The sequence below is a fragment of the Pristis pectinata genome, chromosome 3 (genome assembly GCF_009764475.1).
Source record: "Pristis pectinata isolate sPriPec2 chromosome 3, sPriPec2.1.pri, whole genome shotgun sequence".
NCBI classification, from domain to species: domain Eukaryota; kingdom Metazoa; phylum Chordata; class Chondrichthyes; order Rhinopristiformes; family Pristidae; genus Pristis; species Pristis pectinata.
The window spans coordinates 127,208,485-127,232,482 of NC_067407.1; the positions used below are offsets into that span (position 1 = coordinate 127,208,485).

The following is a 23,998-nucleotide window of genomic DNA, read 5'->3' on the forward strand; positions in this document are numbered from 1 at the left end:
TGCATTCCAACATTTTAGAAACTCATTCCAATTAGAATAATTTCTTTGCACCTGTGGATGAATCTTTGCTCCCAGTATTCATGTTTAAGTCAATTGTGACAGTGAGACAAGGGCAAAAGGGAATCACACAAGTGAAATGCAAATTGAGCACGTCTACCAGTAGGCTCCTTACGCACAAAATGCAGAATTGAATTCTGTGTTGAGGCAAAGACTTGGAACCATTTAAGGATCTGTTGGATAGGAATCGGAGAACAGGATTGGGTCATTTTGCCCTTCATTCCTGTTCCACCATTCAGTGAGAACTTCGGTCACATTGGAAACCCCCCACCCCCACAAAAGCTTCTAAACTCTGGAGGACATCACTTCAGTTGCTGTCTTTACAATTTAACCCTTGGAGCCCGGGTATAATTCTGTTGAACAAAAAACGGTAAGTGCTAGGAGCACATAGCACGTTAGGCAGCATCCATAAAGCAAGAAACAGATTCATTGTTTCAGCTCAATGACCTTTTATCTGAGTTGACTGTTTCTCTCTCCATGGATTCTGCCTGTTCTGTGCTTCCGGCATTTTCCATTGTTTCAAATTTCCAGCATATACAATTTTTTGCTCCAATCATTTTTGTATATATGGTGTATGCTCTAATATACCCTCAAGATATAGGTGATATATACCCAGAATTGTTCACTGTATTCCAGGTATTGTGTAACTAGGGCTTTATATGTTTGTGAAATAACTTCTACTCCCTTAGATTTGAGTACTCTCGCTATAAGGGCTGGAACTTGACTAGCCTTGGATCATTTTGTTTGTGCTTGTCTGTGACATTTTAATCCATCATGGACTCCCAGCTCTCTGTAGGCTGCTTGCTTTTCACCATTTAGAAAGCATGCCACCATGTCCTTTTTGGTCCATTTGCCTATCTTGAAATTCAGTCACCACAGATAGTCACATTCAGCCATTTTATTAATGTCTCTTCATAGTTTAATGCTGTCACCCGTGTGAGCAAAATTTTGAAGCTGGGTGAGCTATGAAAAACACACAAACTGGAGTAGACTGTTTTATAGGATCAAGAGGAGGCCATTCAGCCCATCATGTCCATGCTAGCTCCCAGGGAGCAATCCCATTAGTTCCATTTTCCCTTCTTATTTTTCTGTTTCCCTCTCATACCCCTGTACCGTTTTCTGTCTCATACAAACCCATCAACTCCCTCTGAGTCTTTTTACCATTAACCTACACTAAAAAGTAATATACAGTAGCCAATTAACTTGCAATTAATTACTTAAGTATTTGGGATGTAGGAAGAAACCAAAGCACTTATAGGAAGCCACATGCTCATGGAGAGAAGATGCAAACTCCACACAGACAGCAGCTGAGGTCAGGATTGGGCCCCAATCCCTGGTGTGGTGGGGCAGCAGCACTAACCGCTGCACCATGCTGTGCTTTTAGCCCATTGAGCCCAGCGGTTCTTTTAAAATTGAGTCAACAACTGTTGGTTGGAATTTTTAAAGCAGAAAATACTGAAAATATTCAAAATAGGATTAACACGTCAGTGACTTTTTATCAAAACTGCAAGTTAGAGGTTGAATAGATTTTAAGCAAAAGCAGAGTTGGGGAAAATAAGGATAGAACCTGGAAAGTACTATTAGGTGGAAGAGGACAAAATGACAAAATTGGACAGTGGTACAAAAGAAAATCTGCCAAGATTTTGAGTGTTTAAAGTATTTTTTCTTTTAATCCTTGTATATCCATGCTCTATATCTGTATTTCGCAATGGTACTATGTCCATTGCTTTTGGGATAGGGAATTCAGATTCTCTCAGCCCTTCACGTAAAGGTGTTCTCCTACATTTATATTTAACTGATTATTATACTTCAGTGTTTTGTCCCTTTGTTCTGTATCCCCCTACTAATCCAACATAGTAATTTTCATTATTTTTAAAACCCTCAATTGTAACAACCGTCAGTCTTATCACCTGCATAATCTGCAAACTTCATTGTTAGTGATGCGACAAAAATGCAGGCTTCAGAATCGAATTCTAATTTGTATGCACCTGATTGTTGGATACATTGTTGGTCATTTGCTTAATTATCTTGGAGTCCTGCAGAATCGTGCAGAACCATTTAGTGTTGAGTGATGATTAATAACTGTGCATCTCACTGACTCCTGGGATGATTTTTCCTTTTTTTATTTCAGGTCTGTTTAAGTATTCTTAACACATGGCATGGAAGACCAGAGGAAAAGTGGAATCCTCAAACATCTAGTTTTTTGCAAGTAAGCAGAAATGACTTGTTGTTTGTTTAGGACATTCCTTACAGTAAGGAACTTTCTAAATATAAAGATTTCAGGAAATGCAGAATTTGGGAAATTTTATGTTCGTGATTTAAATTTGCTTACCTGGCAGATGTTAGACGTGTTGTACAAGTGTAGAGTGTATTGGTGGTGTTTCCTTATGCCATGGGAAAATCAGCTGTGAGGAGGACACAGCTTGTCTGCCAAAGGCAAGGAGTTGGCGGAAGGAATATTGTGTAGGAAAATGTAAGATTATTCATTTTGAAAGTAAAATAGGAAAGCAACATTTTTAAAGTGGTGAGAAACTAATGAATGTTGATATACAAAAGGATATAAAAGGTGTATTGATTCATTAAGTGTAGAAAGTTAACATGCAAGTGTGCAATTAAGAAGGCAAATTGTATGTTGGTCTATTTTCTAAAGGGATTTGTATACAAAACTAGGGGAGTCTTGCTGTAATTTTGCAAGGTTTTAACCTCTAATTTAAGGAAAGATAAACTTGAAGGTAATGCATGGTAGACTCATTAGCTTGATTCTTGAGATAAGTGTTGTGAAGAGAGGTTAATTAAAACTGAAATATATCCACTGGAGTTTTGAAGATTTGAGAATTATTTCATTAAAGTATACAAGAATCTTGTATCTGAAAGACCCTGACAAACAGCAATATTTAACTGTTACAAATGAAATAATTAGAAATTTAAGTTAAAAATCAAGAAAATCGACATGAATTGTAACATTTAACAATTAATATTAAAAACACAGCAAACAAAATTTAAAATAAAAAGAATGGTACCTTTTTGTTGCCTTTTCTCCTTGCAACTGTACAATATAGATTGGAGTGAATGGGCTTTCAGACCCTGCACCAGGCCTAACTTGTTGGGAAGACTGATCTAAGAGCAAACTTCCCAATATTAATCCTGGTGAATCTCAGCAAACTCTGGCTTCATCATTGGGACCTTGCAGCAGAGGACAACCTAGAAATTGCTGTCAGAGCTTAGCTAGCAAGATTAGGACTTCTGAATCCACACAAGAGCCCAAAACTTGCCGGCAGTTGTTGGTAAATGCTAGCAGTTCTGTGTGAAATTTCTAGAAAGATCTGTTGTGGGTAATTAATTAGAATTTATAATTAAGTATGAGCAAACATTATTGCTAACAAGTACCTTGCCTCTATAAAGATCACCCTTCATTCTACGTTCCAACGAAAAAAGTCCCAACCTGCTCAACCTCTCTCCATAACTCGGTCCCTCGTCCCAGGGGCATAAATTACCAGATGCAAATTATTTTTAAAATTTTTCAAGGTTTGCTTATAAAATCACAACCTCTAGGTCATATCACAATCACTGTACATCACCAATACTCTTCAGTACATACCTGATGAATAAGGAATGAAAATATCTTTAATATAAAATATTTTGTATTTCACCTTTTTATTACAGTGCCCAGAAGTGGAATCTATACTCAAGCTGAGCCTTAGCCAATGTTAAAGTTGAAACATATTTCCTTGCTTTTGTACTCTGTTGCTATTTATAGAGCCTTTTTAACAATCTTCTGAAACCCTTGTGAAATATTTACTGATCAGGTACTTCATTTCTCCAAGATTATAAACCATAATCCATCCATAATAACAATAGTCTATCTTCCATACATTCTAGTCACTTTTTATTCGCAAATCTTTTACAGTCCACACAAATTCAAATACTCGTTTAACACTTTGCAAATATGCACTTCACTTGCAATAGAAGTTTGTTTTTGGGAATTATTTATACTTGGAACTCTACCAGTGATCTATTTCAGTGATGTGAAGACTTAGCACACTTGACATTGGTGGTCAGTAAGATGGACCTGTTTGCAATCTAGGCACAGATCACCATCAATCTCTACTCTGTTCTAGCTTGCTTTGAAATTGGAAAGACCTGCAACAAAATAAAATGTTAGTAGTGCAACTGATGGAATGCAAAAACAATCTCCTTTAAAATTTACATCACAGCCATATATTTAAAATGTGCCAGTGCATATTATAAATGTAAATTATCCAAGAGAGAAAAATTCATATTTTTAAAAGTGAACATTTGCAGCATAGTAATTATAATTTGTGCTTTAACATCCCAAATACCAAACTCCTCTTCAGGCAACATTCATAAACTGAGGAAAATGTTAAAATTTTGTGAGTGTCAAAAAGTTATTATTTTATTCAGGTATTGGTGTCAATCCAATCTTTGATACTGGTGGCAGAACCATATTTCAATGAACCTGGCTATGAGAGATCAAGGGGAACACCCAGTGGCACTCAAAGTTCTAGAGAATATGATGGAAATATAAGACAAGCAACTGTAAAGTGGGCCATGCTTGAGCAAATAAGAAATCCTTCACCTTGCTTTAAAGAGGTAAGCTTTATTTTATCCGTGGACAGGCAGTAATCTAAAATTGCTGCTTGAAATTTTAAATGCTGAGAATTGTGAAAACAAACTTTCCTGGCTTCGGAGCTTCTGTATGCAACATCACTTTGGTCCAAAGACATTTTTCAAGCACTGGCCAGCATGTTGAAAGTATCCAACAATCCATTAGTGGGTAGGTTAGGAGGCAAAGAATGAATCTCTGATTGTGTTATTTGTTTTTTTGCTTGTCATTAATTAACCTACCATTCCATGCTTTGTTAAATTTCATTTACCCATTTCACCACTGTCAATAGCCTCCAGATATCTGTTACTTTCCTCTTAGCTGGTAACTTATTAGCCATACTGGTCCTGAAACTTGATTTTGTGGATCAGAATCCCAAGCCACTGGACCAGAGTGAACTGGTGGTTCTACAGGGAACTGCCAACGACCTGCGCTGTGGGGATCAACCTGTGCATTGAAAAGTGGAAGTTGTAGGTGAGCTGGAGGCGAGGCTGTGGTGAAACTGACCTCCTCTTCTGTTACTCAACTTGGTACCTGAGCCCAGCAGTGAAGCACGCATGTCCTGAACTGAGGGGCCAAATGCAAACTCATTTAATTGACCTGATTGTAAAAGAAAAGTACGTAAGTGTATTGCCTGCTTTATTTTAAACAATTTCTACTGGTTTAAGCCATTTAAAATAAACTTGTATTTCTTATTTGTTTTTATTTAATACTATTTGAACCATTTTAAATGTCTCTCATTACGAGGGGCATTTAAAAACTGTCATGAAGGCTTTTGACAGGAACGAGCATAATCCTGGCTGTGTCTAAGAGCACAGCTTAGTGTGTCTGCTTCTTTAAGCTGCAAAACTTGCACTCACATCCCAAACTGCTCTTATAGATTGATTGAGCTAAAGTAAAAATTTGATACCTTTCTAACTTGTGCTTAGCTTTATTGTTCCTCCATCGCAATAACTTCAAAAGCTGTTTTAAATAATGGAATGGTTGGTTAAGTTGTAAGCTATCCACTTGGAATTGCATAGTAAGTATTCAATGTCCATTTGCAAACTTCATTCATGGTTCAGAAATTTTCACTTTTGGTCTTTGGATCAGAAGATGTGATACCCTTTTGACTAACTGTGTATCACCTTTTCTTCTTAGGTTAACAATTTTCCCCTTTTGATATTTTTCTCACATTCTGAGCAAAATTAAAAGACAATCTGACCAGCGTGGAAGTAGTACTATTCTCTCTGTCTCCGGAGTGTGGTCTTACTGAGGTTTGGGGGAGATGGGAGTAGGGGGGCGGTGGGGAGGTAATCCCAAGAAGAAAAGTTGGAATGAAAACTTACTGAAGAATCTTTCATACAGTCAGAGAGATTGACCTTAAGGTGTATTGGATCACTTCGTCATTGAGGCAAAAAGTAACAGCTTAACCAACATCATTTCGAGATCTGGTTCCAGTACCAAGCCATATTTTAAACTCATCTAATATTCACCTCTATTCATATAATGTGAAGTGAGTTGCCATTTGCTTAAAAGATTTTGCCAAAGTACATTTAAAGAGTGTGCACTTCTAGTTTTTATCAATTGCATTTTCCAGATAACATAGCCTCATAGAGCAATATAGCATGAATACAAGTCCTTCGGCCCAACGGGTTCATGCCAACCACGTTGTCCATCCAGCTAGTCCCAATTCCTTGCTTTTGGCCCATATCCCTCCAGGCCCTTCCCTCCATGTACCTATCCAAGTGCTTCTTAAATGATACTAATGTACCTGCAATATCTGGTGATTTCTTATCTGTTATACCTCGTCTGGAGCTAAAACATTAGTTCTATTGACATTTTTCTATCAAATGCAAATATAATTTTCCAGTGAGGCACATAAAATACAATAATATTTATTAATTATCTTAGCAGCCATTACATTTTCAAAATGCATCCAAACTTCTTGTTAATAGATGACTTGAGAGACTTGTGCATTATTGGAATAACTTGGGTGATAAGCTTTCATATGAAGTACTGTATGTTCATTCTGTCCTTGAGAGGATTGACAGATATTGAACAAACTAAATTACGGCCAACAAACTTGCTGGTTTGATGAACAGAAGGATAAACGTGCATCTCTGGTTTCACATATATTAAAAAGGAGTCAAGTTTCCTCTGAGGCCCTAAATTGTTGATGACATCTGCAAGACATTGAACTGTGTTTATAATAAGATATGTGATATAAGATCATTATTAGCACTTCAAAATTAGATGTGAATATTGATCTTGTTTTTGAAGTTGATAACCAGCAAAATGATTTGGAGGAGAGAGAGGTGGAAACTGAAATATTGGTTAATAGGTATTTTTAAATTAACAATTTGGATCCTGTGTAATGCTTATGTAAAACTTGTAAAACCTGTATATATCTTTCTCCAGATACTAGAGACAGAAAATAATTTTCAAGAAGTCTACTATTTTAGATGAATCTTCAGAAAATAATTTACCAATATTAATCACTTTTAATTGAATTTACTTAAATTTCATCATTTATAAGGAAACATGATAGAATCAATACAAATTTTAAATCAGAAACTGAATTTTGATCTCAGCAAAGAATAAAGTGCAAGCATTTTTTTTAAAGTATCTTCAATTTTATTATACTTAAACCCAAATATTCAATGCAATTTAAATGACTTCATGGATATTGATATTCAGACACATTTATCTGCAAGTGTTAAAATTAGTTTGGTTCAAACTATATTACTTATGAAGCTATTGATTTTTTTTTATCTTCTATAACCAAAAACCTTTCAGTGAGTCTTCCTAAATGTGGTTTATTTAGTTCTGAAACAGTGTTCCAATCAGACACAACATTCTCCTTCTATTGTTAAAACAATAAAATGCAAAAAAAATTAAAATGCTGATGTTGTTCAACATAAAAAGAATCATTTTTGGATAATTGACAGAACAAATTATAGAAGTAGCACCAGACCATTGGAACATTTAAATAAGTTGAACTGAGAATTTAAGTTTTATGAAGTGGAATTGTTTATTAAGCCTCTGGTCCAAGATGGTTGCTAGGTAACTTTGATTCTTGCATCATAAAAGTGCAGATGGATAAGCACTGGAGAATTGCATAGCTGCAATATTGTTATACACAGTGTCATAACCAAGTGAATCAGTGGGTGTGATCTGAATTGTATTCTTTCTGATTTAAAAAAAAACTTTGAAGAAAGGCTGTCTCAATCGTCTTTTATAATTTTTATTGGTGAGTCATTGCCAGTAATAGTTACTGTGTTTTTCAAGGGGTTTTCTTTCTTTTAAATGTTGATTGGCATACTAATGCTACTTTCTACCTTGCTCCAAAGATGAAAGAAACTTGCCAAAGTAAATCTTTGAAAAAACTCCACTTGTGTCTGAAATATGTATAAAAGTAATTGAGTACACCCAGATTGGGTCAAAGGTAATTTTAATTCATTATAGAGATGAGGTTTTCTTGCCCCTTCTCCCATCCTACCCTGATCCCCACTATATATTGTTCCCATCTTTTTCTGCACCTAATAAGTGTAATCTAACACTGATTTCCTTCATCTGGAGGTGCTGACTATTCCTAGCTTTGTAGTGTATGAGTATGTGGACACCGAGAGTGAACTGATTTATCCGTGTATGGACCCAAGTTTCATTGATTATCAAGGGTGGGAACATTGTGCCTCACCCTTTCAGATGTTGCTTATAGAATATTGTAATCTGGAATCTTATTGTTAGGTTGGTTACACTGGTTAATCAGACTAAAGGTTCCCAAACTGGAGAGGAGATGGATGTTATAGAAGTGTAAAAAGAACAGACAAGTCTATATTAACATGAGAACTACTTAATTGGTCTTGTATAGCTGGAGAATTGTTGATTGAATTGTTGATTGAATGCTGGGAGGAAATAGTTGAGAAGGACCCTAGCAGTGAATTTCCCTTTGAAGGATAGCAGGCAGATGCCTTTGCAGTAACCACAGTCAAATGTCTCCTTTCTTGAAGATGGTTATGATTACAGCATCCTTGACCTCCCTTAAAATATTCTTCTCTTCCCAGATGTGGGCAGTGAGGCTGTGGATTTGCGCTGAAGTTCTTCACTGTCAAGCTTGAGAGCTAAATTACCTTCTAGGGACTGAGAAAATGGCACCAACACAGTCTCGGCAAAATATGACCATAAGAGAGGAACAGAAGTAGGCCATTCAGCCCATTGAGCCTGCTCCGCCATTCAATCATGGCTTTTTTTTTCAACCCCATTGTCCCACCTTCTCCCTGTAACCCCCTTACCAATCAAGAACCTATCAATCTCTGCCTTAAATACACCCAATGACTTGGCCTCCAGCCCTCTGTGGCAATGAATTTCACAGATTCACCACCCTCTGGCTGAAGAAGTTCCTCCTCACCTCAGTTTTAAAGAGACATCCCTTTATTCTGAGGCTGTGCCCTCAGATCCTAGACTCTCCTACTAATGGAAACATCCTCTCCATGTCCACTGTATCCAGGCCTTTCAGTATCTGATGGGTTTCAATCAGATTTTCTCCCCCCCAAAATCCTTCTGACCTCCATCGAGTACAGGCCCAGAAACATCAAACGCTCCTCATATATTAAGCCTTTCATTCCTGGGATCATTCTTGTGAACGTCCTTTGGACCCTCTCCAGGGCCAGCACATCCTTCCTTGGATATGGGACCCAAAATAGCTGTCAATATTCCAAATGTAGTCTGACCAATGCCTTATAAAGTCTCAGCAGTACATCGTTGCTTTTATATTGTAGTTTGCTCGAAATGAATGCTAACCTCCAAGTCCTCCAAACTTGTTGGAAGGATAAGCAACAATGACAGTGCCCTCTCCCAAGCCAACATCCCCAGCATTGAGGTCTTGGTATACATTCAGTCAGCTTTGTTGGGGAAGTCATCTCATTCACATGTCTGATGCTAGATTCCTGATGCAGACCCTCTATTCTGAGCTCTGTCAGAGGAAACAATCACCAGGTGGACAGAGGAAAAGATTTGACAATATGCTCAAAGCCTCCTCGAAGAAATGCTGTATTCCCACTGGTAATCTGGCCACTGCAAAGAGCTTTTGCCAATTGTATTGAGAACTTCAAGTCCATGCCTCAGAAGTATACAGAAGGAATATGCCACCTCACAAACCACCCTCCCACACATCCTGTCAGGCACCTCCTACCTCATCGGCGGAAGACTCTGTCATTCCCACATTGGCCTCATTACCCATGTCAGAACCTCCAAAGCTGCAGTGGAAGCAAGTCATCCTTAATCCCGAGGGGCTGCCTGAAAAGCAAAGCATAATTTGTCTCAAATTGTAAATGGTAATTTATTGAAATTAATTCCAGGTAGGCTGAGAACAGACAAGAAGATGACCTCCTCAGCAAATGAAGATCTGAACAGCTTTTTTTGTTGCTTTGAGGATTGAGAACGTGATTCATTATCTTGGCCTTATTTTAAAAAAAAAATTAGCTCTCAAATCAGATTATCTGCAACAAATGTTCTGACAAAGTTTTGTGGAGCCAGTCATTTTTGGCATTTATGATTAATTTGTTCCTAGGAGGAATTTTGATCAGGAGAAAATGAATCACTTATTTTGTAGAAAATTTTTCAAATTGGCCTTTGGACATTAATTCTTCCATCAAACAACCACCTTCAATTTCCATTTTATTCCAGGATGTTTTTATTTCCCTTTGGACACTGAAATGACATTGAAAGATGATCAGCATCACATTCTTCTTGCAGCAGCCTTGTATATTGATCTTGTAGTTAAGAGAAAGGAAAGAGCTTCAAGTCATTGAGTGAGAGTGTAACAGTCAGTTTTATGCTAACTTATGTTTATATCTTTCTCTCAATCCCAGGATAGGAGATAATTAATTAACATTTTGTTGAAGGCATCCTGAAAATGGGTCCAAGTAATTTACTTTTACTGACTTTGTCACTTTAAGTTACCATCTCCACTGAAACTCTAAATAGCTGTGCAAATAGATTTCTTGCCTTGATGCAGATCACTGCCCCACGTTTTGTAAGGATGGTTCACTGAAGCAGCAGTAGTAATTTAAAGTAACATCTTGCCCAACAGTTCAATGATCAAAAATTCAATTGATTGAACAAATCAAGTGTACAGCATCTGGTACAGAAGTATCACTTGGGGGGTGGAGGGGGTGGATGTTTTTTCTTGGCCACTGTTGTCTACTTCAACAGTAAGGAAGCCTGCAAATAGTTTGTTCACCCAATCGACTCAGCACGGAATTTGCTGAATTTTTAGAGTTTGAGGAAATTCAAGTTCTCTTTCCATAACTTTATTGGATCTGATAAACAGTCACACAAAAGAATTAAATACATAAATATTTTGACTTCCACCAGTGCCTCAGTAAATTTATCCATCTGAGAGCTACACTGAGCAGGAAGAGACAAGGGTGAACCCTATCTGTGTTTAATTAGCTAATCATGAGTGTGATGGAGAATAGGGTAAGGATTACATTTTAAGTTGAATATTTTGCAGACACGGAGCCATTGCTGATCAGCAGGGCTTGGGTAATGCTTGTCCTAAAATAATATCTGGGCTTGGGAGTTCTTGAATGAGCAAGTGGGAACATTTGTGGCCAAATACTGAGCACCAAATTGGGGCAAGGTGATAAGGTAGATGCGTATGTTTAAGTCATTGGTTAATCTGACCATTCAGATAGGAGGATGCCTTCAACCAATTTTGAGGCTCTGTACTCTGATTTTTGTGGTTAAGTAACACCAATTGACCCATCAGATTGAGGAGCAAAAAGCAAACTGCTGGAGGAACTCAATTGGTCAGGCAGCATCTGTAGAGGGAAATGGACAGTTGATGTTTCAGGTCAAGACCCTTCTGCAGGACTGTCCCGATGAAGGGTCTTGACCCGAAACATCGACTGTCTATTTCTCTCTGCAGATGCTGCCCGACCTGCTGAGTTCCTCCAGCAGTTTGTTTTTTTTGTTCCAGATTCCAGCATCTGCACTCTTGTGTGTCACAATCAGATTAAGGAAATAGATGCAACAGATTGAAATGGGTCTTTAATCTTTTAAAATGTGGCTGGATTATTCTCAGCATGAAGCATGTATATAATTGTGAAATTCAATGATATTGGGAAAACTAAGAGATTTCAAGGTTTACAATGTACATAAAAGATCAGGCTGTCAAGCATTCTGTCTAGGTGAGCACACTTATTGATCCAAACATTGTCAATGTAGAATGCAATACGATGTGTTGTAATACACAGTGAAAGTAACTGCTGTGATCTATTTAATGTGACCCACATTGTAAAGGGGCCAGTATAGAAATAGAAGGCAATATAAATTGATCTTGTGTTGTTACTCAGGATGTGTAAATTGGTCTTTGTTCTGATACTTGAACTGAGCTCACAGGGATGTTTCTGCTCCTATCAAGTCTTCCTCCGATTACTTTATTATTTAACCCTCTCAAGTTTACCCTTGACTACTCACAAGACAAAAGGAGAATATTTAGCACTGACCCATTTTAATTCTCCTGTCTTTCCTGGAAGGTGGTATGAATTGTTAACTTCCCTGGTTTTGTGCACTTACCCTCTTTCTGTAATACGGTGAAGCATTGATTGGCTGGAAATGAGGTGATGTGTATACACATTACTGCTGTGACCCTTGGATCAACATTCAGAAAGGTGTACTCACCAATTTCAAAGGACTATTGGGGCAGCATTGAGCTCTGACCTAGTTGATGAATGTGTATTTGTAAAGTAGTCATTTATGAGTAAAGCAGGTTTTTGTGTGTATTTTGGGCACTCCAAGGATGTTTTAGGGAATGCTGTCTTTTAAGATATCTTGAAATCTACATGAATTAACTGGGTAAATAACTTAAATTGAATTTATATGTCCTTGTTCTGTTGGGGGATTTCTAATTCCCTTGTATTAATTTGCATTAACCAATTGAATTGAAATCCAGTGTATCAATGTATCAGTGGTTTTGCAATCCTGCACACATAGAAAATGGGACGATTCCTTTCATACATTTCACAATTTCTGGTAAAGTTCCAAGTTTGGCCAAAAATGGATGAAGATTTAATTAATGATGTGCAAAGTGATACTGGACAAACATCATTGCATTATAATACAACCAGAATAATATGTAATTTAACCAGAAGAATGTGCAGAATTATTTAGAAAAAATTGTGGCTGCCAATTGATCCTGACCTGGGAGTACCTGAGCCCCATATTGCCATTAATCCTTTTCTTTCTCGTCAGGATTCTGTTCATTTTCTAAAGGCCAATAATTACACTCCTTGGAGTTCTTGGAGGTGCACAGATGTGAATAAGCAGAGGAAGGAGATGATTTTTTTTCCAATCATATTGAGGAGATTCCTTAGAAGAATTCAAAAATCAGCAAGTCTGGTGCTTGATTCTCAATGGACCACACAATCATTTTGGCACAAGCTGCTCATCTGGCATGTTAAACAGCACAATGCAAGATAAAACTTTAGTGTGACTTGTGCATCTCTAGCAGATAGCAGTGGCTTTTGCTGGTGAGGCACGTTACTACCCAAGCCAGATTGTTCCGGTGGCATTATGTGCAATATGTTGTATTTTCTTCTTGATGGTATGTTTTATTGTAAGAAAATGCAAGATGAGAAAGAGGAGAACCAATAAACAACGGGAAAAAGAAGCCAATAACTTATCAAAGCTTCCTTCTTTTTCTTGAACTTGTCTTTCCCAGTATTGCCAAAAATCTGACTGTAATAAATACTCATGAGGAATTTACTAATAACACTTCTTCATGATGGATCTTATGCACACACTGTAATTTCCCCAGTAAATTGAAAACAACTATTCCAACAATAAGGCATTAGTTAAATATATGGGGAATGTGCACTTCATCTCTACTGCCTGTGTTGTTTCTATGTCCTGCAGTGCCTTGCTTGCCTCTCCTGGTGAAATTCCTCTGATTATTGAATAGCATAATGTGTAAATTGCTCGTGATACATTAAAAAAGATTTATTGAACCTTTCATAACCAAAGGATATCCTAATATGCCTTTAATCAAGTAATATTGATGTATTACAGGAAATGCAGCAGCTAAGTTTTGCGCAGCAAACTCCCACAAACAGCCGTGCAATTATTTTGTGATTTATGAATATGGGATGTGTATTGTTCAAGCTGGCAAGGATAGCAGTCCTGGATTTAAGAATAATCTGATAGGATTATTTCTACATCCACCCAAGAGGGCAGACAGGCCCTGGATTTAATGTTTTATCAGAAAGAAGCCATGCCCATTAGTACAGAACTTCCTCAGTGCAGCATTGGAGCATTAGCTGAAGTCTCTGGAGTGGGACAAAAGCACCAACTATTGAGTCAGAGCTTAAACACGAGTGTATTAATGGCATTACATTTCCTTTGGTTTTCTGTTCTAGGTCATACACAAACATTTTTACTTGAAGAGGGCTGAAGTAATGGCCCAGTGTGAAGAGTGGATTGCTGACATTCAACAGTACAGCAGTGACAAACGGGTTGGCAGGACAATGTCCCATCATGCAGCTGCCTTGAAGGTAAAGTTCAGGAAAGTGGTCATTTGTGCATCAGGCAAAACTCTTCCTTGTGTTTACTGTGTAATAAACCAAGGAGAAATTCAACCAGTTTAATTGTATTAGTTGGGATTCATCCAGAATTAAAACACTTTATAGTTCAAAGGGTACTATTTGAACCTTATGACCAATGAGTAACTATCTTGGTTATGGAGGGTCTCTGTGCCGAGGTGGCTGAAAGATGCTATGCCAAAATTTTCGGTTTATTTAAATAAAAGTTTCATTGCTTCTAATGTGGGATTAAAACTTGCATTTCCAATCAAAGGAAAACCTATATTTGGAAGATTGACATTATTGATGTGATACAAAACACAAATGCTTGATTAATTAGTTAATGCGCTAAGCTTCAGTGCGCCACAAAAGAGGAAGAGTATGAACGTGAACTGTAATTAGGGGTAAGAGGAATGTCAGTGTGAACTGGTAAGGGTAGGGTTTGTGGGAGGTGAGAATTTTGAAGGCATTAAAGGATTTTAAAATTTAGCAACAAGACTGCTGATATATCCAGAGTAGAAGATTGTCTTTGCCATTAGAATGTCATACAGCATGGAAACAGGCCCTTCACTCAATCATATCCACACCAAGCACCCATTTACATTTATCCCAAATTATTTTCCCCACTTTCCCATCAGCTTCCCCCAGATCCCAGATATGTCACATTTGACAATTTACAGAAAGCTGAAAGAACTGAGTGGGTCAAGCAGCATCTGCAGAGGCACAGATCCTGCTTGACCTGCTGAGTTTGAGCATTCTGTTTTTGTTCCAGATTCCAGCATCTATAGTCTTTAGTCTTCGGGAACAATTTACCGTGGCCAATTAATCTATCAGCCCTGGACATCCTTTGGATATGGGCAGAAACTGGAGCATCCAGGGGAAACTTTCACAGGGAGAACGGGCAACCTCCACACAGACAGCACCTGAGGTCAGGATTGAACCCGGGTCACTGAAGCTGTGCGGTAGCAGCTGTGCCACAGTGCTGCCCTGCTGCATCAGTTCCAATCCTATGACTACCTATCTAAATAATTTCTGCTCCTCTCAAACAAATTGGCCTGCATTTTCATGGAGTGGTCCCAATTTTATTAATAGTCTTTCAGAAAATTCATTTAAGCATTTGATTTTCATGAGAATGTTTCAGAAAGAATACACCCAACTAAATGTCGATCACAAACTTTTCTTTGTTACTGAGTGCCGGCTGATTACCTTGCAGCGTCATACTACACAATTACGTGAAGAGCTGTTAAAGCTTCCCTGCCCAGAGGGCCTCGAGCCAGAGTATGATGAGACGGTGGAGAAAGGTGAAGAGGCTGCAACCGGTGAAACAGAATCCATATCAGAGGGTGAAGAACGGCCCAGCAGTAGCAGAGACCACTCCCCAAGTGATGTCAAACTATGATCTGCATTGTGTGGACTTGAAAGACTCAAAAGGCTTTGAAGCACAAGCCAAACTTTGTCAATATTTGTATGTAAGAAGCTAATTATGTAATAGGTAATAAAATTGAACTATGCTATGCCCTTAAAGGTAAAACTGTTTAAATCAATATGATCTTTTATTTACCTGTAAAAGAGTGTAAACTTTTTTGTGCTTTTATTTTTCAATTGTGACATAACCACTACATGGTATGTTTGAAAAAACTGTTCATGTATACACTGATGACAAAATGATAAATCACTGATATAAGGGAATACGTTAGAATGTTTACCGAATGTTAATTTCAGTTGACCGTTAGAGGACAGTTGTAACCAGGAATATATTGTCATCCTTATAGATACTTCGCTTATTTAAAAAAAACAGATCTTAGGTTTGATAGCCCACCACCACCTCCATCCCTCTACCCCTACTCCCATCCCTTGGATAAAACATTTGGCCATATTCATTGCTCATATTCAATTTCTACAAACTTCTGTAACTTCAATAAAAGATAAATGAACATTCTATTCAGCTACGATTGATTACTGGTACGTTAACAGTACTGTTAATTACTGAATTCATGAATGTTTTTATGACAAGTCTTAAATACATTTTTTTAATAAATATAACTTTCTTTGGTTCACATGAATGCATATTGGACTCTGGAGTTTTGAAACTGCAAGTATCAAAATATTGCATTTTTAAAATGTAGTCTTACACCAACAACCTAGAGAACAAATGGAATTTTATTGTTTTTAGATTTTTCAAAATGACAGGCATATTGCTGTCAATCTTACTTGAGTGGTAGGGTGCAGTACCTCATGAGGTTCAGATCTTAACAGGCTCAGATCAAACACCTTTTTCTGGATACTGCTTGTGCACCTCTGGGTGGTTAGCAAACGACTTGTCTGGAAATCTGGGGAGACTTTTCACTTTAAAACACACATTCTATTTTCAATAGATTCTTCATACTGTCTTAAATATTAAATCTGGTTTCAGTCCTGTCTTGGGAAGTATTACAAAAATGTTTATGACCTTTATAATCATAAACATATTTTAATGACTGCATTGTTATATTAGTTGAACTGGCTAATTTTTATCAATTAGTTAACTTTTACAAAAAAGCCGCAAGAATGTAGTTACTATTTATACTAAAGGTTATGAGCTTTTTGGAATAGCACAGTTAAATACTCAAACAGGGAGCAAAGAGCCAGTGGGAGTATTCAATTATATGTAGTGTTGCAGTCTTAAATAACAAAGACAAAATCTCATTTTGCAAACAGGCAAATTTCCATTAACAATTGGAATGAGATTCGCAAATTAGAACAAAATCCTGCCAATATTAAACACTCATGGTGAGTGAGACTGAGCTAGTGTTTCAGGTTGACGATGTTTCAACAGAGCTGGAAGAAGTTAGATACAGAACAAATTTTCAGGTGCAGACAAATGGGTGAGGGGGTAAGTGTACATTATGTAGACTTGCTGAATGAATCACACAGCCCTGCCTTCAAAACTGGAGAAATGTAATTGGATTTGGAAATGGTGCTCTCTGATGAGGCACCATGAGATTTCTCAGGTGATTCGAGCAGTTATGTTATTGCAGAATGACCCAATAACCTTAAATAAATAACTGCTTTTTAGAGCTTGTAGCCCTGACGGGAGTTATTGCAGACAATGGTTTCTGTGTCTCTACATCATTGATTTTGGGCTGCATGTATACAAATTTGATTTCCATGTCCAACTTACCCTACCAATGTTCAAAGAATAAGCTATTGTAATCTGACATTTTACAAGTGTCAGTGTCAGGAAGGCAAATGCAGAACCTCTCAGCACGTTATTTATGAAATTCTGTACAATAAAAACAAAGCAGACCATTACTATCAGCTCAGAAAGCAAAATAACTGCGCCAGCCATTTGTAACAAATAATGGCTTATTCATGTAGCTGGAATTCTCAGCAGATCGGGGAGAGTGGTCTGACAAATAGATAATATGGAGATTTTAATCTGGTGCACATCGGTATCAATGGATATCTGTCCACCCAAGAGATGGCATCTACAAAATCTTGTAGTATGTAGTCAACAACTTTTTTTTTTAGGACCTGGGGTTCTTCCTGCATTGCTACAGAACTCCAAAACAATTACAAGTACTAAGGGAAAAAGAAACTGTGTTCTAATTGCCTAAGGTCCATCAGATAAGGTAGTGATGCAGAAAATATACAACTGTTTAACATTTGACATGTATAAACATAAAATTAGCCTTATCAGTTGTTGATTCCCTCGGATCTGAAGCCCTTTTGGCTCTATGCAAAGGAATTCTACCATAATCTCATATTTCATAGGAACTGGTAATGTTTTCTATTCATACTTGACCCAGTAGATTCCAGATACAAGTTATTCAACATTCAAGGACCTGCCACACAGGTTAATGACTGCATTGGCATCATTGTACCAGTTTATGCTTGGACTCCTACAATTCATTGCACTGATCACAAGCTGGAGTAAGTTACACATTGCTAGTATCAGGGATTGACATCACTCTCTTATTGGATGGAAGATTAACTGCACAAAATAAAATGGTTTTTCAGACCAGTAATGTGAAAATAAATTATTTGGCAATGCTAACTGATTTTGCATCTATAATGAGAATTCCTTCAGTATTGAAATATCAGAAAATGGTATTCTCTATTTTGACTACTTCTGTAGTTAACTAATACTACACCTTTGTACTTGTAGATTATCATGTTTTAATAAATGCTATTTGTACAGTAAAACACAATAATGGCTGTGTTTGGAAATAAAGTACAGATTGGATGGATCGGTTTATACTGTTCTCCCTGGTCTCAGGGAAGGTCTATTTACAGCATTAAGCTAGAACTAGTATGGGAAAACTTTTATAAGATGGATGTCTTTTATAGTGATGTAGTGATCATAGTATCTATCCAAAATGGGCTTTGAGAAATATGAAATATAAATACATTAAGCTTTTTTTTTGAATTATGGTAACATCCACCTGGGAATCAATAGCAAATATGTAGACAGTTGACTCTAAAGGGTGGCTTTGTGCATTGGCAAAGAAAGTAACAAATTAAAACATAGATTTAAGAGACTATAGATACTGGAATCTGGAGCAAAGAAACAAACTGCTGGAGGAGCTCAGCAGGTCAAGCAGCATCTGTGAGGGGAAAGGAATTGTTGACATTTTGGGTTGAGGCAATTCAGGACTGGGAGTGGAGCGGGAAGTTGACCGGTATAAAGAGCTCTTTATGATGCCTATCTTCCCTCCACACCTTTGGTCCTGATGCAGGGTCTCGACCTGAAATGTTGACAAATTAAAATGCATTATACTTAAAAACACATTTTCAGGAATAAACAGTTTATAAAGAAATCTTCATGTCTAATGAATGCCAATCCAGCAAATGGATCATTTGTTCCAATTTACATTCATAGACAATTCACCTCCAGTCCACTTCTATAGTTATTATTACTTTAGGCACAGTACACCTAGTTCCATTTTCTTTTTTCCAGCATATAGCAAGGCAAAGTCGATGTTTTCACAAAAGGGTAAATTGGTCTTTATGGTGACTAGCTGGAACTCTTAAGTGGCACCAGTGAAAAATGAGTCATCCTCAAGGCAAAAATACTCTCTATTCCTTCATTTAAAGTATCAGAGATTAGAAGCAGTACCTGCAAGGAGCAATCATAGTACAAAGGTAGACACAAGAGACTGCAGATGCTGGAATAAGGAGCAAAAAACAAACTGCTGGAGGAACTCAGCGGATTGGGGAGCACCTATGGAGGAAAATGGACTGTCAACATTTTGGGTCAAGGCCCTTCATCTGGACTGAATGATACAGTATAAAGAGGTGAGGGGACGGGGTGGAGCAAGAGCTGGCAAGCAATAGCCGAAGGGGTGATAGGCAGGTGGAGGAGGAGAGAGTGGAAATAGCAGCAGAGGCCGGGAGGTGATCGGTGGAGGGAACAATAGGCTGCAGATGATGGAATCTGATAGGAAAGCAAGGTGGAGCATGGAACCAAACTAGAGAGGTGGGGTGGGGTGGGCCGATAGGAACAGGATGAGGAAGGCACCCAGTGGGAGGAGTACGTGGGTGAAGGGCAGATGGAATGGTTGGAAGAGAATAAGAAACAGGCTGGGGGGGTAGGGGGTGGGTTCCATCATCTTCAGCCCTTTGTTGTCTCCACCTACCACCTCTTGGGCAGCACTGTGACATAGCAGTTAATGCTACTTCCGAGCAGCTCTGTGGATCCAGGTTTGAACCTGATCTCAGGTGCTGTCTATGTGGAGTTTCTACATTCTCCCTGTGACTGCATGGGTTTCCCTGGATGCTCTGGTTTCCTCCCATATTCTGTGTAAATTGGCCCTGGTGTGAGTGGGTGATAGGAGAATCAGGGAAGTTGATCACCATATGAAAGAGAATAGGTTACATGGAAATAAGTGGGGGACTGGGATTCTGCTGACAGCCAGCATAGACTTGTCCTGCTATGTTGTGAAGTAATATGAGAATTCTATGATTCTGTTCTCTGAAGGAGATTCAATAATCCATTACATTTCAAATAATAATTTATGGGTAGGAGAAACTATTATTGAATATCACATTTTAACTATCCCAAACATCCCTCTCATATAGTTAATATTCCTTAGTTAGGAGATAATGGTCTTTGAAATATTAATTGTTGTAGAAGAAAAAAATCTATCCTGAAGGCAGAAATACAAAGACCAACTTTTCCAAACAATCACTTGGTTCTTTCAACAAATTTACTTGGAAGAGGAACATCAGAATGATGTCATCAATTATACAATTAGTCTACTGGGAAATTAGCTCATGTTAATGGATTTCATTTATTCTAACTCAAAAACTGCCTCACAGTAAACATATTATAGATTGTTTAACATTGAATAGAATTTCAGGGCCTTTTGCACCAACTAGGCAGGTACTTCTCCCGTTCCTGCAGCATATTCTCTGAATCTTTCTCCCTGATACATCTGTTTAGCTTCCCCTTAACACATCCATGGAATTCCCTTCAGTTATTTCATGTTTTAGCGCGTTAATATTCTCACAACCCCATACTCACCACATGGGCTCCTTTTTGTTCAGTTTTTCACTTCACCAGTGGAATCAGTGACTGTGTTTAATCCAGTAATATATTTATTAATTTTAAAGACATTTCTTATAAGAACATAGAACAGTACAGCAGAGGAACAGGCCCTTCGGCCCACCATGTCTGTGCTGAATGTTATGCCAGAGTAAACTAAGTTTCTTCTGCCTGCACATGATCCACATCCCTCCATTCTCTGCATATTCATGTGTCTATCTAAAAGCCTCTTAAACACCAGTATCGCACCTACTTCCACCACCATCCCTGACAACCCGTTCCAGCTAACTCTCACACTCTGTATGAAAAACCTGCCCCACACGTGAGAAGCAGGAGTACGCCCACTGGCCCCTTGAACTTACTCCACTATTCTTGGCCTCAACACCACTTTCCTGCTCTCTCCTCATACCCCTTGACTCCCTTGTAGTTGGAATGGGTGTCAATTTCTGCCTCCTCTAATGACATCCTCTACACAACTCTAGGTTGAGAATTCCACAGTCACATTGCTTTCCCTATTGTGAGAAGAAATTCCTTCTCATCTCTGTCTTAAAGTGGTGACCCCTTATTCTGAAACCATTTCCCCTAGTTCTAGATACCCCCACTAGTGAAAACATTCACTTTGTCACTACTCCTCAGAATCTATTTCTATGAAATCACTTCTTCTATAATCCAGTTTGTACAGGCTGAACCTGCTCGATTTTTCTTCATATGTCAACCCTTTCATCCCAGCAATCAACCTAGTGAACTTTTTCTGCACTGCCTCCACTTCCAGTACATCCTTCCCTAAGTATGGAGACCAAACCTCAGTAGTCCAGCTGCAGTCTCACCTTGCCTTGGAACATTGCACCTAAACTACCTGACTTTATACTCAATGCCCCTTACAATAGAAAACAACTTTTCTTGACTTGCTGTTAAACATTTCTGCCAATTTGATATTGTCCACAAATACAGAAGTTGTTTTCTGATTTCAAATCTAGATTAATAAGAATCATGATATGAAAAAATAAGTAGTAACATCCTAATAAAGGAACCTTTAAATTACATTTTAAAGCAAGATCTTGTCATATTAATAAATCATGTAGAATTTATTTCAATGGTGATAAACCTTTGGTGCAAAAATTCAATTCAAATTGAATTGTAATGCATAAATAATCCCTCTCAGGGGTGCTTCAAAAAATTCACTTTCTTATGAGTACAGTCTTTAAAGCAATTTTTATTTCCCTCCTGTGTTCTGTTCTCATCTCCTGAAGGCAGTGACTCATTGTGGCTTATAGATCCTTCAGTGATGACGCTCTAGCCTCAGCATCACGAGGCTGCAAGTTCAGTGAGTTGAATACTCAAGCTAGCCTGACACTTCACACCATAAATAATGAGCTTCTGCACCATCGAGATACTGCCTTTTGGACAAAACACTAAACCTTGGAGATGTAGAAGCTCCCATTGTCACTATTTGAAGTTGTGTGGGACAGTCCTTGTGCTTTGGCTGATTTTTGTCCAAGAATCAATGTAACTAAAAAAAAAGTGGTCACGCTTGGTAATTGGTTTCTTATTGTCATATGTATCAAGATACAGTGAAATACTTTTGTTTGCATGCCATGTAGACAGATCATTCCATACATAAGTACATCAAGGTAGTACAAAAGAAAAAAACAGAATGCTGAATATAGTATTACAGTTACAGGGAAAGTGCAGTGCAGGTTAGACAAAGTACAAGGGCCATGACAAGGCAGATTGAGAGATCAAGAGTTCATCTTTAGTACATAAGAGAGGTCCATTCAAGAGGATAGAAGCTGTCCTTGAGCCTGGTTGTACGTGTTCTCAAGCTTTTGTATCTTCTGCCCGATGGGGGGGGGGGGAAGTTGGGTGAGAAGAGAGACTGTCCAGGGTGGGAGGGGTCCTTGATTATGTTGGCTGCTTTCCCAAGGCAGCAGGAAGTGTAGACAGAGTAAGTCAGTAGAGGGGTGAGTGGTTTTCGTGATGGACTGGGCTGTGTTCCCAACTCTCTGCAATTTCTTGTGATCTTGGGCAGAGCAGTTGCCATACCAAGCTGTGATCCATTCAGCTTCCCATTTCTGTTTGTGAGATAAAATTTGGATTTATCTAACACCAATGATTATACTTCATAAGTACTTTAAGGAAGTGAAATGCTTTGTTACATCCCAAGAACATACTGAATGTCATTTAGATGTAATTGTTTTCTTTTTAGCTAGTTCTATGTGTACTAGTAGCTTTCCAGAACCCCAACTGAGTAACCATTCTTCATGTGTACATCTGGATCACCAAGTGGTGGAAGACGTCATGACCACAAAGGACAATATTTGCAAAGCTAATCTTGTATTCACTGACAGGCACACATTCACCAGTGATTAGGGAGCAATTGGGAACAAAATCAATTGATGATTCTCCTCTTATTCAAAGACCCTAGGGCAATTATTTTTGCTTTTAGTTCCATTCCAACTGAGCAAAGCTAATTCAGCAGAGACAGAGATCAAATCTAGAAGCAAATACATTATGTACTGTTCACTTCAATGTACTTGTGCAAACACTGAAAAAACAGACTATTATAAATTGTGAATAATGAGGTATCTTCATCATTTGAATTGCTGGGTATTGCTAAAATTGTTGAAATTTAACATTCACACAAAACGCAAACTTGATAAAAAAAATGAAAATTGTTGGCTTGCTCTTTCAGGTTTCAGGTTAATTTTCACTTTCACGTTCACTTTCAGGTTAATTCTACAATACCAACAATTGAAAATGTCACTTTTTTCTTCTAATGTTTTCTTATAATGTCATGGATTCTGACATGCTGCCAGACAGGAGCATAGTGTTGTACACTTCCAGCAGGTCCGGGCCCATCCAGTCCACAGAGCCGAGTACAACTCCACCGGTAAGCTGTCGCTTCCAGGAGTTTTATTCAAATCAAAGGAACGGACGGAGCCAGAATCCAAGGAAGATCGCAGAGGTTTTCTACACAAATTTAATAACATCATTAATTTATGAAGTATCAGATGATGGGAGGATAGCAAACCTAATACCTACATTTGAGAAATTGGCAGAACAGATCCATGGAATTAGAGGCCAGTCAGCTTTAGATTGAGGCAAGTAATGAAACCTCTGATGAAAGCAGACAATGGAAGAAATTAAAAACAAAAAAATATAATGAATCGTCAACATAGGAATCCTGCTTCCCCAACCTTGAATTTTTGAAGAGGTCATGGGGAGCAG

The 23,998-nt window shown here is 38.1% G+C and overlaps 1 protein-coding gene across 1 annotated transcript in view; it reads left to right on the forward strand.

Moving 5' to 3' along the window:
• The window catches only part of birc6 (baculoviral IAP repeat containing 6), a 229,007-nt gene extending 212,824 nt beyond the window's left edge, over positions 1 to 16,183 (forward strand). Inside the window, exons 71-74 of the mRNA XM_052011344.1 lie at positions 2,189 to 2,266; positions 4,480 to 4,668; positions 14,083 to 14,217; positions 15,458 to 16,183. Of these exons, the coding sequence (XP_051867304.1) occupies positions 2,189 to 2,266; positions 4,480 to 4,668; positions 14,083 to 14,217; positions 15,458 to 15,643 (588 nt within the window). The 3' untranslated portion in view covers positions 15,644 to 16,183. The remainder of the gene's footprint in view (positions 1 to 2,188; positions 2,267 to 4,479; positions 4,669 to 14,082; positions 14,218 to 15,457) is intronic.
• The last annotated feature ends 7,815 nt before the right edge of the window (positions 16,184 to 23,998 follow it).